Here is a 10,974-nt window from a genome sequence, read left to right as displayed (position 1 = left end):
CCGATACTGAACAGAAGTACCCTTATCAAGGAGGCGTCACCTCTGGGCAAGCCTAGCATCAGTCCATTGACCCCCCCACAGTCACCATGATAGACGTTCTCCCAGACCAACAGCTTCCTTTGGCTCGAGGCGGGTCTTCCGTGGAGGGCCTATGGATCTACGTCGGCTCAGCCAATAGGGTCAGGGCAGGGGGCGTGGCGGGAAGTTTGAAACTGGTAACTTCGGGAGTTGCGCCACGAGCTGTTGTGCACCCAGAGGTGGAATTGGAGCCCGGTAAGTGATTTGAATAATTTAATAAACAAGTTAGCGGGCTCGGCAGGCCCAGACTGAGCCATTTTGTCAGCTGCAGCGGTCATTAACTCCGCAGAGGCCTCTCGTCCCCCGCCAGGAAGTTTCTTCGCTGGAAACTGGGAAGATAGGGTGGTTTAGGGTTGAGGGTCCGACGTGGAAGGGATAAGGGCTGAGACCTCAGTCACTTCTCACAGGCATTCCTTCCTCTTCCCGGGCTGGCCCTTGCCCCTACCCTGCAACTCCTGGTTGAGATGGGCTCAGCCAAGAGCGTCCCAGTCACACCAGCGCGGCCTCCGCCGCACAACAAGCATCTGGCTCGAGTGGCGGACCCCCGTTCACCTAGTGCTGGCATCCTGCGCACTCCCATCCAGGTACTCTGGGCCAGAGTGGGAAAGGCAGAGAATGTCTGAATTCTTGGGCCTCTTCCTAACCTGATTTTGAGAGAGCCCTCATGTCCCCACCCTTATCCTGGCCTTATTTTCTGCATTCTCAATCTGTGTGGGGTAGACTGGATATCTGAGGGCCTTGGCAATTCCTTCCTGAAATATGGGGAGGAGAAGAGAGAAGAGTCAGGGCCCAGACTTGTTCTAGCCTATGGTCTTGACAGGTGGAGAGCTCTCCACAGCCAGGCCTACCAGCAGGGGAGCAACTGGAGGGTCTTAAACATGCCCAGGACTCAGATCCTCGCTCTCCGACTCTTGGTATTGCTCGGACCCCTATGAAGACCAGCAGTGGAGGTAAGTGTTGGGCCCAGGGAATGCTGATGAAACTGTCATCTATTATTCTTGGGTAGGGTCCATGAAGCCATTCTCTCAGGGATCTTTAAAGGGTCCTCCATCCTCCTGCTTCAGACCCATCTCACTCTTATCTCAATGTTTTGTTCCCAGCCTGGGTACGGTGGCTTATGCCTGTAATCCCAGCACTTTGGAAGGCCAGGGTGGTCAGATCGCTTGAGCCCAGGAGTTCAAGACCAGCCTAGGCAACATGGCAAAACCCCATCTCTACAAAAAATGCACACACACACACACACACACACACAAAAGCACGGTGGCATGGGCCTGTGATCCCACCTACTCAGGAGGCTGAGGTGGGAGGATTTCTTGAGCCCACGAGGTCAAGGCTGCAGTGAACTGTGATCATGCCACTGCACTCCAGCCTGGGGGACAGAGCAAGCCCCATATCAAAAAAAAAGAAAAGAAAAATTGCTCCCTTTCACCTTGATTTCCTTGATTTCTCTCTTCCCACTTGCTCACTCACCTGGGCATGAGTCCTAAGGTTCCTGTATCTTTTGCTCCTTGCTGAATGTTGCGTATCAGAAGGTCACTGTTCACTTCACTTTCTTCCTCTAGACCCCCCAAGCCCACTGGTGAAACAGCTGAGTGAAGTATTTGAAACTGAAGACTCTAAATCAAATCTTCCCCCAGAGCCTGTTCTGCCCCCGGAGGCACCTTTATCTTCTGAATTGGACTTGCCTCTGGGTACCCAGTTATCTGCTGAGGAACAGATGCCACCTTGGAACCAGACTGAGTTCCCCTCCAAACAGGTGTTTTCCAAGGAGGAAACAAGACAGCCCACAGAAACCCCTGTGGCCAGCCAGAGCTCTGACAAGCCCTCAAGGGACCCTGAGACTCCCAGATCTTCAGGTACAGAATCTAAAGGCAAGATGTAGGGAAGAGAAGCTAGGATAATGTTTTGGGATAAGGTCCATGGGTGAGTGTGGGAGGAATAAACTGGGAGTCCTAGTTTTAGGTCCTTGCGTTAACTCCTTACCCACCCCAGGTTCTATGCGCAATAGATGGAAACCAAACAGCAGCAAGGTACTAGGGAGATCCCCCCTCACCATCCTGCAGGATGACAACTCCCCTGGCACCCTGACACTCCGACAGGTAAAGGAAGAGAAGGTGAAAGCTGTTATTAGGATATCCAGCGTAGAGGGTGGGAGACCCTTTTACCCAGATCTTCCCTCTCCTGAACAGCAACCCCCCAACTCATATACTGCCGTTTTCAGGGTAAGCGGCCTTCACCCCTAAGTGAAAATGTTAGTGAACTAAAGGAAGGAGCCATTCTTGGAACTGGACGACCTCTGAAAACTGGAGGACGAACATGGGAACAATGCCAGGACCATGACAAGGAAAATCAGCACTTTCCCTTGGTGGAGAGCTAGGCCTTGCATGGCCCCAGCAATGCAATCACCCAGGGCCTGGTGGTGTCTGTGTCCTCGCACCCCTTCTTTCCCAGGGATACTGAGGAAAGGCTTGTTTTCTTAGACTCCTCCTCAGAGGACTCAGAGCTTTATTGGGCTTTCTTTGTGTCTTGTGTGTTTCTTTTATATTAAAGGAAGTGATTTTAAATGTTACTTTAAAAAGGTATATGTAAACCTTGCACCGAGTTTTCTGTGTGTAGAATGGCAGCCTAGAGACCTTGTGTTCCCTGGCCTGAGCCCACCGATGCTCTGAGCTTCCTTTGCACATCTCCCTTAAACCATGGTGTCCCCATGGCTCTGTCCTTGGCCCTTTCCTCCTGCTCTCCCTAGGTGTTTACTTCTAGGGCTTTAGCTATCACTTCCCTATATTCTGGTAACTTCCAGGTCTCTCTCTCTAACCCTGACCTTTATCCAGCTGCCCTATAAATACTTCAAAGTCAGTTTGTCTAAAACTGAATTCATGATCTTCCCCCAAAAGCTATTCCTCATGCCCTCTTCCCTATCCTTGTGAATGACAGCATTATCTACCCAGCCACCAAACTCAAACCTTGGCCATTATCTCAAATCCTTCCCTCCCAATATCCTCTATCCTAGCATTTGGTCACTAAATCCTGGTGATTCCACATTTTGTTTGTTTGCTTGTTTTCTTAGAGGCAGGGTCTTGCTCTGTCACCCAGGCTGGAGTGCAGTGGCACAATCACAGCTCACTGCAGCCTCAACCTCCTGAGCTCAAGTGATCCTCCTGTCTCAGTCTCTCGAGTAGCTGGGCTTACAGGCATGAGCCACCAGGCCTGGCTAATTTTTGTATTTTTTTTATACAGATGAGGTCTTGCCATATTGCCCAGGCTAGTTTCAAGCTCCTAGGCTCAAGTGATCTGCCTGCCTCAGCCTCGTGAAGTGCTGGGATGACGGGCATGAGCCACCATGCCCAGCCTGCCCAGGTAATTTTAAATTTTTTTTGTAGATACAGGGTCACACTATGGTGCTCAGGCTGGTCTCAAATTCCAGGCCTCAGGAGATCCTCCTGCCAGCCTTCCAAGGCTCTAGGATTACAGGCATGAGCCACTGTTCCAGCTGATTCCACGTCTTTAATCTCTTCCTAATCCCTCTCACTAACCCCTCTGTCCTGTCACTCTTGCATTTCTTGCCACCTGCCTCCTATCTTGTTTCCCTAGTGCCAGTCTTTCCTCCCTCCCTTTCATCAACCTACACTGCTTCTTTCTGAAAGATCTGGAGCAACCTTTCTGAGAAGCATAACTGAACGTGTTACTACTCTGCTCAGAACTCCTTAATGGCTTCCCATTGCCCTTAGGAAAACGTCTGGACTCTCTGGCTTGGCATTCAAGACCTTTTATAATCTGATTCCTTCTCAATCTAACCCTCCCATACAAACACATGGGCACCACAGGCAGGCCATAGCAAACTGCTGCACACACAGTCCCCCAGCCACCTGCTGAATACCTTCTCCCCCTGACCCATCTCAGGCCTCCTCCCATAAGCCCACAAGCTGTCCAGTACCTAGCCTTTATCACAGCACCTGTAACACATTACTGCCCTTAAATGGGACCTGGGTCTTTTGGGAACAGAAGGGAGTGGAAGGCAAACATCACAGATGTACCAGGGTGCTACACTTTATTGCAGTTGTCTTAGGAGAGAAAAAAAGGTAGAAAAAGGAGAAAGCATAAATAAGAAGAGGACCAGGACTCTAGTGGTGCCAGAGCCATAGTCACAGGGCCAAACACCTATACCACCCAGGTCTGGACAAAGGTCGTGGCTCCAGGGGAGGAATCCTAGGGCCTGGGTCCTCAGACTGAAGTCTGCTGGGCCTGCAAAGGGCTGGGGAGGGGCTGGTTGTCCTTGCTCATTAAGGGAGAGGCTGTGAGGACTGTGGGGAGGGAAGGCCATGGGAGGAGATGGGGCAGTTCTTTGCCCCTGTGTCCCTGATGCTTCCTCCCAAAGGCAGAGTCCCCATGCTCCCCAGTGCCCTCAAAGGAGAAAGCTTAGTGGGAATGGCACCTGGAATATAGAAGAGAACACCTGAATGAGATGGGGTCGGGGAGGGGCCGCTGAGCATCTTCACTGCCTTCCGCTTCCCTTTCTCTAGCCTCCTCAGTTCCAGATTTTGAGGAAGCTGTCCCAGGAACCTGTGGCCACAGCCATCCCATCAGCTGTGACTCCCAGGCAGCTGACCCTGTTGTCGTGGCCAGAGAGGATGCCTGAGCAAGAGGGAAAGGAGTCAGCCTGTCTCCAAGCTGATTTGGAAAGCAGTGTGTGCATGTGTGCAAGTGTGTGCGTGTGTGTGTCGGGGGTACGTGTGCATGCGTGCGTGTGTGTGCACGTGTGGGTGTGTGTACGTGTGTTTGTGCATGCGTGCCTGAGCACATGCATGCAGGGATCCTAGACTGGGTAGGCTAGGCTCAACCCCTGAAGAAGGCAGAGAGACTGAAAGAGGATTAGCCGTAGGGCAGGGGGTTCTCTCTCAAGAGCTTTGGTTGGGGGAGGGCTGGGATCAGACAGAGAAAAGCTGGAAGCATCTGTGTACTCTGAAAAAAACTGAGGGCACCTTGACAGGTGCTGGAAAGCAGAAGGCAACCGTTCATCTGATTTCTTTGTTTCCAGATGAAGAAACTGAGGCCCACGGAGGAGTGACTTGTGCAAGGTCACTCAGAGTGAGCAACAGAATTAGGATTCGGATTCTGCCCCTGCCCAGTGTTATTTTCATCAGCACCTGGCCTCTTGATAGAGGTGTCTGACCAACTTCAGGTCAGACACCTCTGTCTGACCAACTTCAGGCTAGTCTTAGATGAGCCCTAGGCAGGAGTCAGGGCCCTCGGGCCACTCTAGATCTTGATTCTGCCTTGATTCCATATTTCCCTGAGGCTGTCTTGCCTCTCAGTGGGTGCCCCTGAAATGCCAGGAACCCAGAACTGACTGGACAGTCATGGTCTACAGATCTAGGGCAGGGAGCAGCCATGGCATTGGGCAGGGGAGAGAGGTTGCTTAGAGCAACTGAGGGAAGACAGTCCTAGTTGGGAGCCAAGGGGTACTGGATTCCAGGAGTGGAGTCGCCCAGGACAGCAGTAAGAGAGTCCAAAATGGGAGCTGATGGGGGTACAGAATGAGGAGGGAGGGCTGGAGAGGGGCCTTCCAGCTGAGGAAGCCACAGCCAGGGCTGGCCCTTACCCACACGCTCGGACTTCATGGAGTCCCAGACATTGCAGTTGAAGTCGTCGTAGCCAGCGAACAGCAGGCGGCCACTGAGGGAGAAGGCCACGGACGTGATGCCGCAGATGATGCTCTCATGGGAGAAGCAGATCAGCTCTTGGTCCGCCCGCAGGTCAAACAAGCGGCAGGAAGCATCATCCGAACCCGTACAGATGGCCTCTCCATTGGGGAAGAACTGAGGGCATAGGTGGCAAGTGGGTCAGGGATCAGACCTGGGCAGCCCACAGCCTCTCCCACCCTCTGGCTCCCACCTGACAGCTCCAGGGCAAGCCGCTGCTCTCAGCCTCTCTGCCTGTCCCTTCCTTGGTTTGGGATGAGAAGCAGCCCTGCCAACACGTACCACGTGCCACTGACTTCCCTATGCCCCTCGCCCGCTCTGCACTATACAGCGCTGCAGGCAGGCATCATTTCCATGTCACAGGCAAGAGCACCAAGGCTTGCCTGCAGTGACCTGGCTAGAAGGGCAGACGGAGGTTGTCCCAAACTCAGACTACACAAGTGGGCTGGATCAGGGTGTGTAAGAACAGGGTCAAGTACAAATGCAAGGCCTGAATCTCATTGCGAGGAAATGTCAGATAAACTCAAACGGAGGGAGAGTCTATAGAAAACTGGTTTGTACTCTTCAAAAATGTCAATGACATAAAAGACAATTAAAGGTGGGAAAACAGTTCCAGTTTAAAGGTGGTGACGAAAAAGATATGGCAAGGAAATGTCATGCATGTTTCTAGATTGGATCCTGGACAGAAAAAAACCATAGCTATTATGGACATTTTTGAGGCAGTTGGTGAAATTTGAATATAGACTGTAGACTATAGTATTGTGTCAATGTTAAATTTTCTGATTTTAAGAATCATACTGTGATTATGTTACAGAATGGCTTCGTTTTAGGAAGTACTTAAGGGGTAAGGAAACATGATGTCTGCAAACTACTTTTAAAAGACACAGAAAGAAAATGTGTATCTACATCTAAGTGTGTATGTATGTGTGTATCTATGGCTATTTCTCTACAGAGAGAAAATGATAAAGCAAACGTGACAAAATGGACTGGGCGTGGTGGCTCATGCCTGTAATCCCAATATTTTGGGAGACTGAGGCAGGAGGATCGCTTGAGCTCAGAAGTTCCAGCTCAGCCTGGGCAACAGTGGGAACCCATCTCTACAAAAAAATCAAACATTAGCCAAGCGTGGTCGCACGCACCTGTAGTCCCAGCTACTCAGGAGGCTGTGGTGGGAGGATTGCTTGAACTTTGGAGGTTGAGGCTGCAGTGAGCCATGATCGCACCACTGCATCCAGACTGGGCAACAGTGTGAGACTCTGTCCCCAAAAAAAGAAAGAAAGAAAGGGCTAGGGAAGGCTGGGCACGGTGGCTCACACCTGTAATCCCAGCACTGCACTCTGGGAAGCTGAGGTGGGAAGATCGCCTCAGGTCAAGAGTTCAAGACCAGCCTGGCCAACATGGCAAAACCCCATCTCTACTAAAAATACAAAAATTAGCCAGGCATGGTGGCGCACACATATAATCCCAGCTACTCAGGAGGCTGAGGCAGCAGAATGGCTCCAATCCAGGAGGCAGAGGTTGCAGTGAGTTGAGATTGCGCCACTGCACTCTAGCCTGGGCGACAGAGTGAGACTCTGTCTCAAAAAAAAAAAAAAAAGAAAAGAAAGAAAGGGCTAGGGAAGCTACGGGAGGGGCAGAGGATGTGTATTATATGTGTTGTGGGGAGTGCGGGGGAAGGAGTTGGAGTCAAGCGGGGGCAGGGGGTGCACTCACACAGATGGCGTTGATGTCCGACTCGTGGCCAGTGAAAGTCTGACGGCAGGTCCCCTCTCGCACATCCCAGAGCTTGGCGCTGGCATCACAGGCCCCCGAAATGAAGAGATTGAAGTCAGGAGACACAGCCAGGCTCATGCAGTCACCCGTGTGTCCCACAAATACAGTCTTCTGCTGCCCAGTCTCAATGTCCCACAAGGCACTGCCAAAAGGGAGGCAGACTGTTAGAGAAAGGCCAGGCCAGGCCCACTCCCAAGCCCCAGCACCAACAACGTTCAGCCTCACCACGTGGTGTCCCCCGAGCTGGTCACAATATTGTTGTCATCCAGGAAGCGGCAGCAGGAGAGATAACCTGGAGGTGGTTAGAAGGACAGTGCCCTGGCTGCATAGCCACAGCCCACTGGAAACCCAGGATTCCCTGAACCCCTCAGGAGGGGAGGAGAGGGTCTCTCCCTCACCTGTGTGAGCAGAAAGCTCCCGGCTGACCTTGACATTGCCCTCACGGGATTTGAGGTTGTAGATAGAACACATGTTGTCCAGCCCCCCACATGCCACAAAGTTCCCTGATGGGGCATAGGCACAGGTCATCACCCAGGAGGAGCGCAGTGGGATGGCATGCACCTGCAGGGAGGGTGGTTTGAGCAGAGATGGCACCGGAGCCAAGCTCCCAGCTGGGCAGAGGAGGGTAGGCATAGCGCCCCAGGAAGGATGCGGCGGTGGAGGCTCGGGGAGGCAGGGCTGGTACCTTGTTGGTGGTGTAGCTGTCCCACACGATCAGCTTCCCATCTTGCGAGGCACTTACCAGCAGCCTGGGGAGAGGGCATCCCATATTACACAAGCCTGCCTCTCCTTCCCGCCTTCCTCACTCCCGCTCTCCCCCTCCCATTCTCGGTTCCCCCCAAAGCCTCACTTGGAGTCAGTGGCCCAGTGCATGGCATAGATCTTGGCCAGGTGCCCCCTTAACGTCCGCCGTGTCCGCATCTGGACTCGTCCCACCACCTCTAGGCCAGACACCAGCTGCAGAGAGAGGGGCATTGAATATCGGGGTGAGCAGGTTACATGCCCGGATGTCTGTCACTGATCTATACAAGTTCCTGCTCTGTGCCAGGCTCCAGGTCAGGCCCCCAGCCTTAGAGAAATAAGCCTCTGTCCTGGAGTGTCTTAGACTGATGTGGGAAAGAGACGCATGCATGGCCAGGGGTGTGCTGCTAAGTGTTTAACAAGCACCTCTCCAGTGTTGGTGAGGAAGGTGGGAAGGTGATTTCCATGATATGAATCTTGCACGTTGACCAATTTCAAGCTGCCAATGTGAGGTCATTGGAAACAGATTTGGGAAGAGATGCACACGGTTGGCTCTTCCAAGCTGAGAGGAGCCTGCCGTCACCCACCACTGCAGCAGGGCTAGCTTTTTAACTAGGTGCCTGGGGCATCACCGTTACCCTGAACTGCACCTCCGGAAATTTGTGGTACTATGCCCCTTGAGCTCTAACCAGATTTTAGACTTAGGCTGGGGGTCCACAGTGAACAGACTTGATTTGCCATCACTTGCTTTGTTATCTTTTTTTAGAAAAATTAAAAACAATTATTTTATATGAAGATGAGATCTCACTATGTTGCCCAGGCTGGTCTCAGACTCCTGAGCATAAGCGATCCTTCCACGTCAGTCTCCCAAAGTGCTGGGATTACAGGCGTGAACCACTACGCCCGGCCTGCTTTGTTATCTTGGGCAAGTTACTTCACCTCCCTGAGTCTGTTTACTCAAGGTGTAGAATGAGGCTTATCATAGCACCTACCTTACAGAGATATCATGAAATTAAATGAAATTAGGTATTTATGCAGCTTAACCCAGTATCTGGCTCATAAAAAGTCTTCACTGTTAACATATTTAATCCAGTCTAAGATGCATCACTAAGAATAGAAGATGCTGCCAATTCTAATTGAAACGATGATCCATTGTTGAATGCATCTTGATTTCAGAGATGTCAAAATGTGAAGAAATGTGCATCTTAGAATTAATAAAATACAGTAGAGAACACCAGCAATTAGAGTCTACAAGGGCTTTATCATTTACAAAGTACTATCGCCTCTTCATCTTCAAGGCCCTGGGAGGGGGCTGTGGTGACTCTTGTCCTATGGACAAGAATAGGAACCGTGTCTGCATCTTTCCCATCCAATATGGTGCCTGGCTCAGAGCAGGTCCCACTAAATGTTGGCTGAATGAATTAATTAATGGGTTTCCTCACTCCAAGGACAGGCTGTACTAATGCTCGGAGCAACGGGCTATTGCAGCTCAGGGAGCTCCCTTCCCCTCCCGCAATGCCCTGCCTTAGGCGGGGACAGGGGGTCTTACCTCTGCCAGAGTAACGTCAGCACAGGCTTTCCTGGCATCCTGCAGGGAAAGCAGACATCAGGGGAGCAAGGGCAAGGTGGGGGTGGTGGGTGCATGGGCCTTCAAGGCAGGTTGGGCTTGGGGCACTGGGGCTTGGGGGTCTCAAATATGCAAGCCAAGTTTAGAAAGTCCCTGGTCACTTCTAGTCACTCAAGAGCAAACCCAGTCCCCTCCCCCTGAGCCACACTCCCTCATGTCCCCAGCTCTTTTCTGGGGCCCCAGTGGGAGGGCTCTGGAGTTACTGCAATCTGCTTCTTGAGCTGCTCCGCTTCCTGACGCAGTTGCTCCATCTCCCCCATGGCTGACAGGTCGAGGGGTAGCTCTGGCTCCTGCCAGGAACATGGGGTCCGTGTTGAGGAACCCCCACCAGGCTGTGCTTCTGCCCTTCATGCCCACACCAGACTCCAAGACACAGGGCAATGCCTGGGTGGCTGCACCCCCTCCCCAGCTAGGCTCTCCAAGTTTGGGGTCCTTTGCCTCCAGCCCCAGCCTGCCTGAGCCCTGCCTGCGCCCCAGCCCAGGAGAGCAGAGCCGAGGCCAGCTCCCTCTTACTTGGGCTCTGGCTGGACCTCGGCCGGGTTTCCAGCTCCGGTTCCTGGGAGCCTCCTTACTCCCTCAGCTGCGACGCTTGCGCCCGCCCGTCACCTGCCCAGGCTCTGCTGCCAGAGGAGCTGGCCTGGCCTGGCTCCGACCGGCGGGGGGTTGGGGGGGCCTGACAGGGAAGGGTAGAGCCAACCACAACGTCAGGCAAATGAAATCAGCTGGCAGGGGTGGGGGGAAGAGGACAGGGAGGGAGAGAGGTGTGTGGCTTCCAGAGACTTGGGCCCAGCCTGGAGGAGGGGTGGGGGCGGGATGTGGGGCCGTAGAGAGGAGCAGCCCCCACCACAAGCCCTGAGAGGGGAGGGGGGTGAAGGGGCGCTTCCCTGGTCAGTCTCTGCAGGCAGAGATAAGAGCATCAGGCCCCATGGGATTAGAGCAAAGCTGTGAGTAGATTAAGGGTTGGGGTTTGGGAGGGGTGCAAAGGAGCAGAAGCAACTACAGCTCCAGTGGCCACCCCGGTCCGGGCCCCCATCTGTGGTGATAATCTCAGCAGTC

At 52.8% G+C, this 10,974-nt stretch overlaps 2 protein-coding genes across 15 annotated transcripts; one reads left to right on the top strand and one right to left on the bottom strand.

Annotated features, from left to right (window-relative positions):
• The first annotated feature begins 223 nt into the window (after window positions 1-223).
• CDCA3 (cell division cycle associated 3) lies at window positions 224-2,660 on the top strand. Of its 12 annotated transcripts, none has more exons than XR_001483242.3 (6): window positions 224-273; window positions 486-662; window positions 899-1,028; window positions 1,641-1,934; window positions 2,087-2,177; window positions 2,300-2,660. XR_001483242.3 is itself a non-coding variant. In XM_005569971.4 (6 exons), the coding sequence occupies exons 2-6, from the start codon at window positions 543-545 to the stop codon at window positions 2,453-2,455; spliced, it is 732 nt and encodes a 243-aa protein (XP_005570028.2). In that variant the 5' UTR covers window positions 224-273; window positions 486-542; the 3' UTR covers window positions 2,456-2,660. The 12 variants fall into 12 exon arrangements, 9 of the variants coding, with proteins under 9 accessions (XP_005570028.2, XP_065379730.1, XP_005570027.2 ...); XR_010579260.1 differs by having other exon boundaries at window positions 2,087-2,192; window positions 2,300-2,432; XM_005569971.4 differs by having other exon boundaries at window positions 1,716-1,934; window positions 2,071-2,177.
• A 1,449-nt stretch (window positions 2,661-4,109) lies between these two features.
• On the bottom strand, window positions 4,110-10,537 carry GNB3 (G protein subunit beta 3). 3 transcript variants are annotated; one of them, XM_005569964.3, is made up of 10 exons: window positions 10,432-10,537; window positions 10,122-10,208; window positions 9,841-9,879; window positions 8,401-8,507; window positions 8,236-8,299; window positions 7,949-8,111; window positions 7,776-7,842; window positions 7,491-7,692; window positions 5,678-5,894; window positions 4,110-4,710 (listed from the first exon to the last, which is right to left on the bottom strand). In XM_005569964.3, exons 2-10 carry the CDS (start codon window positions 10,176-10,178, stop codon window positions 4,604-4,606), a joined length of 1,023 nt encoding a protein of 340 aa, XP_005570021.1. In that variant the 5' UTR covers window positions 10,179-10,208; window positions 10,432-10,537; the 3' UTR covers window positions 4,110-4,603. The 3 variants fall into 3 exon arrangements, with proteins under 3 accessions (XP_005570021.1, XP_065379728.1, XP_073862303.1); XM_065523656.1 differs by having other exon boundaries at window positions 4,110-4,510; XM_074006202.1 differs by lacking the exons at window positions 4,110-4,710; window positions 5,678-5,894 and adding an exon at window positions 6,847-7,033.
• Between the last annotated feature and the right edge of the window lie 437 nt (window positions 10,538-10,974).

The sequence above is a fragment of the Macaca fascicularis genome, chromosome 11, assembly GCF_037993035.2.
Source record: "Macaca fascicularis isolate 582-1 chromosome 11, T2T-MFA8v1.1".
In the NCBI taxonomy this organism is placed as follows: domain Eukaryota; kingdom Metazoa; phylum Chordata; class Mammalia; order Primates; family Cercopithecidae; genus Macaca; species Macaca fascicularis.
Note: the sequence above shows the minus strand (reverse complement) of the source record. Positions and strands in the feature narration are given on the sequence as shown.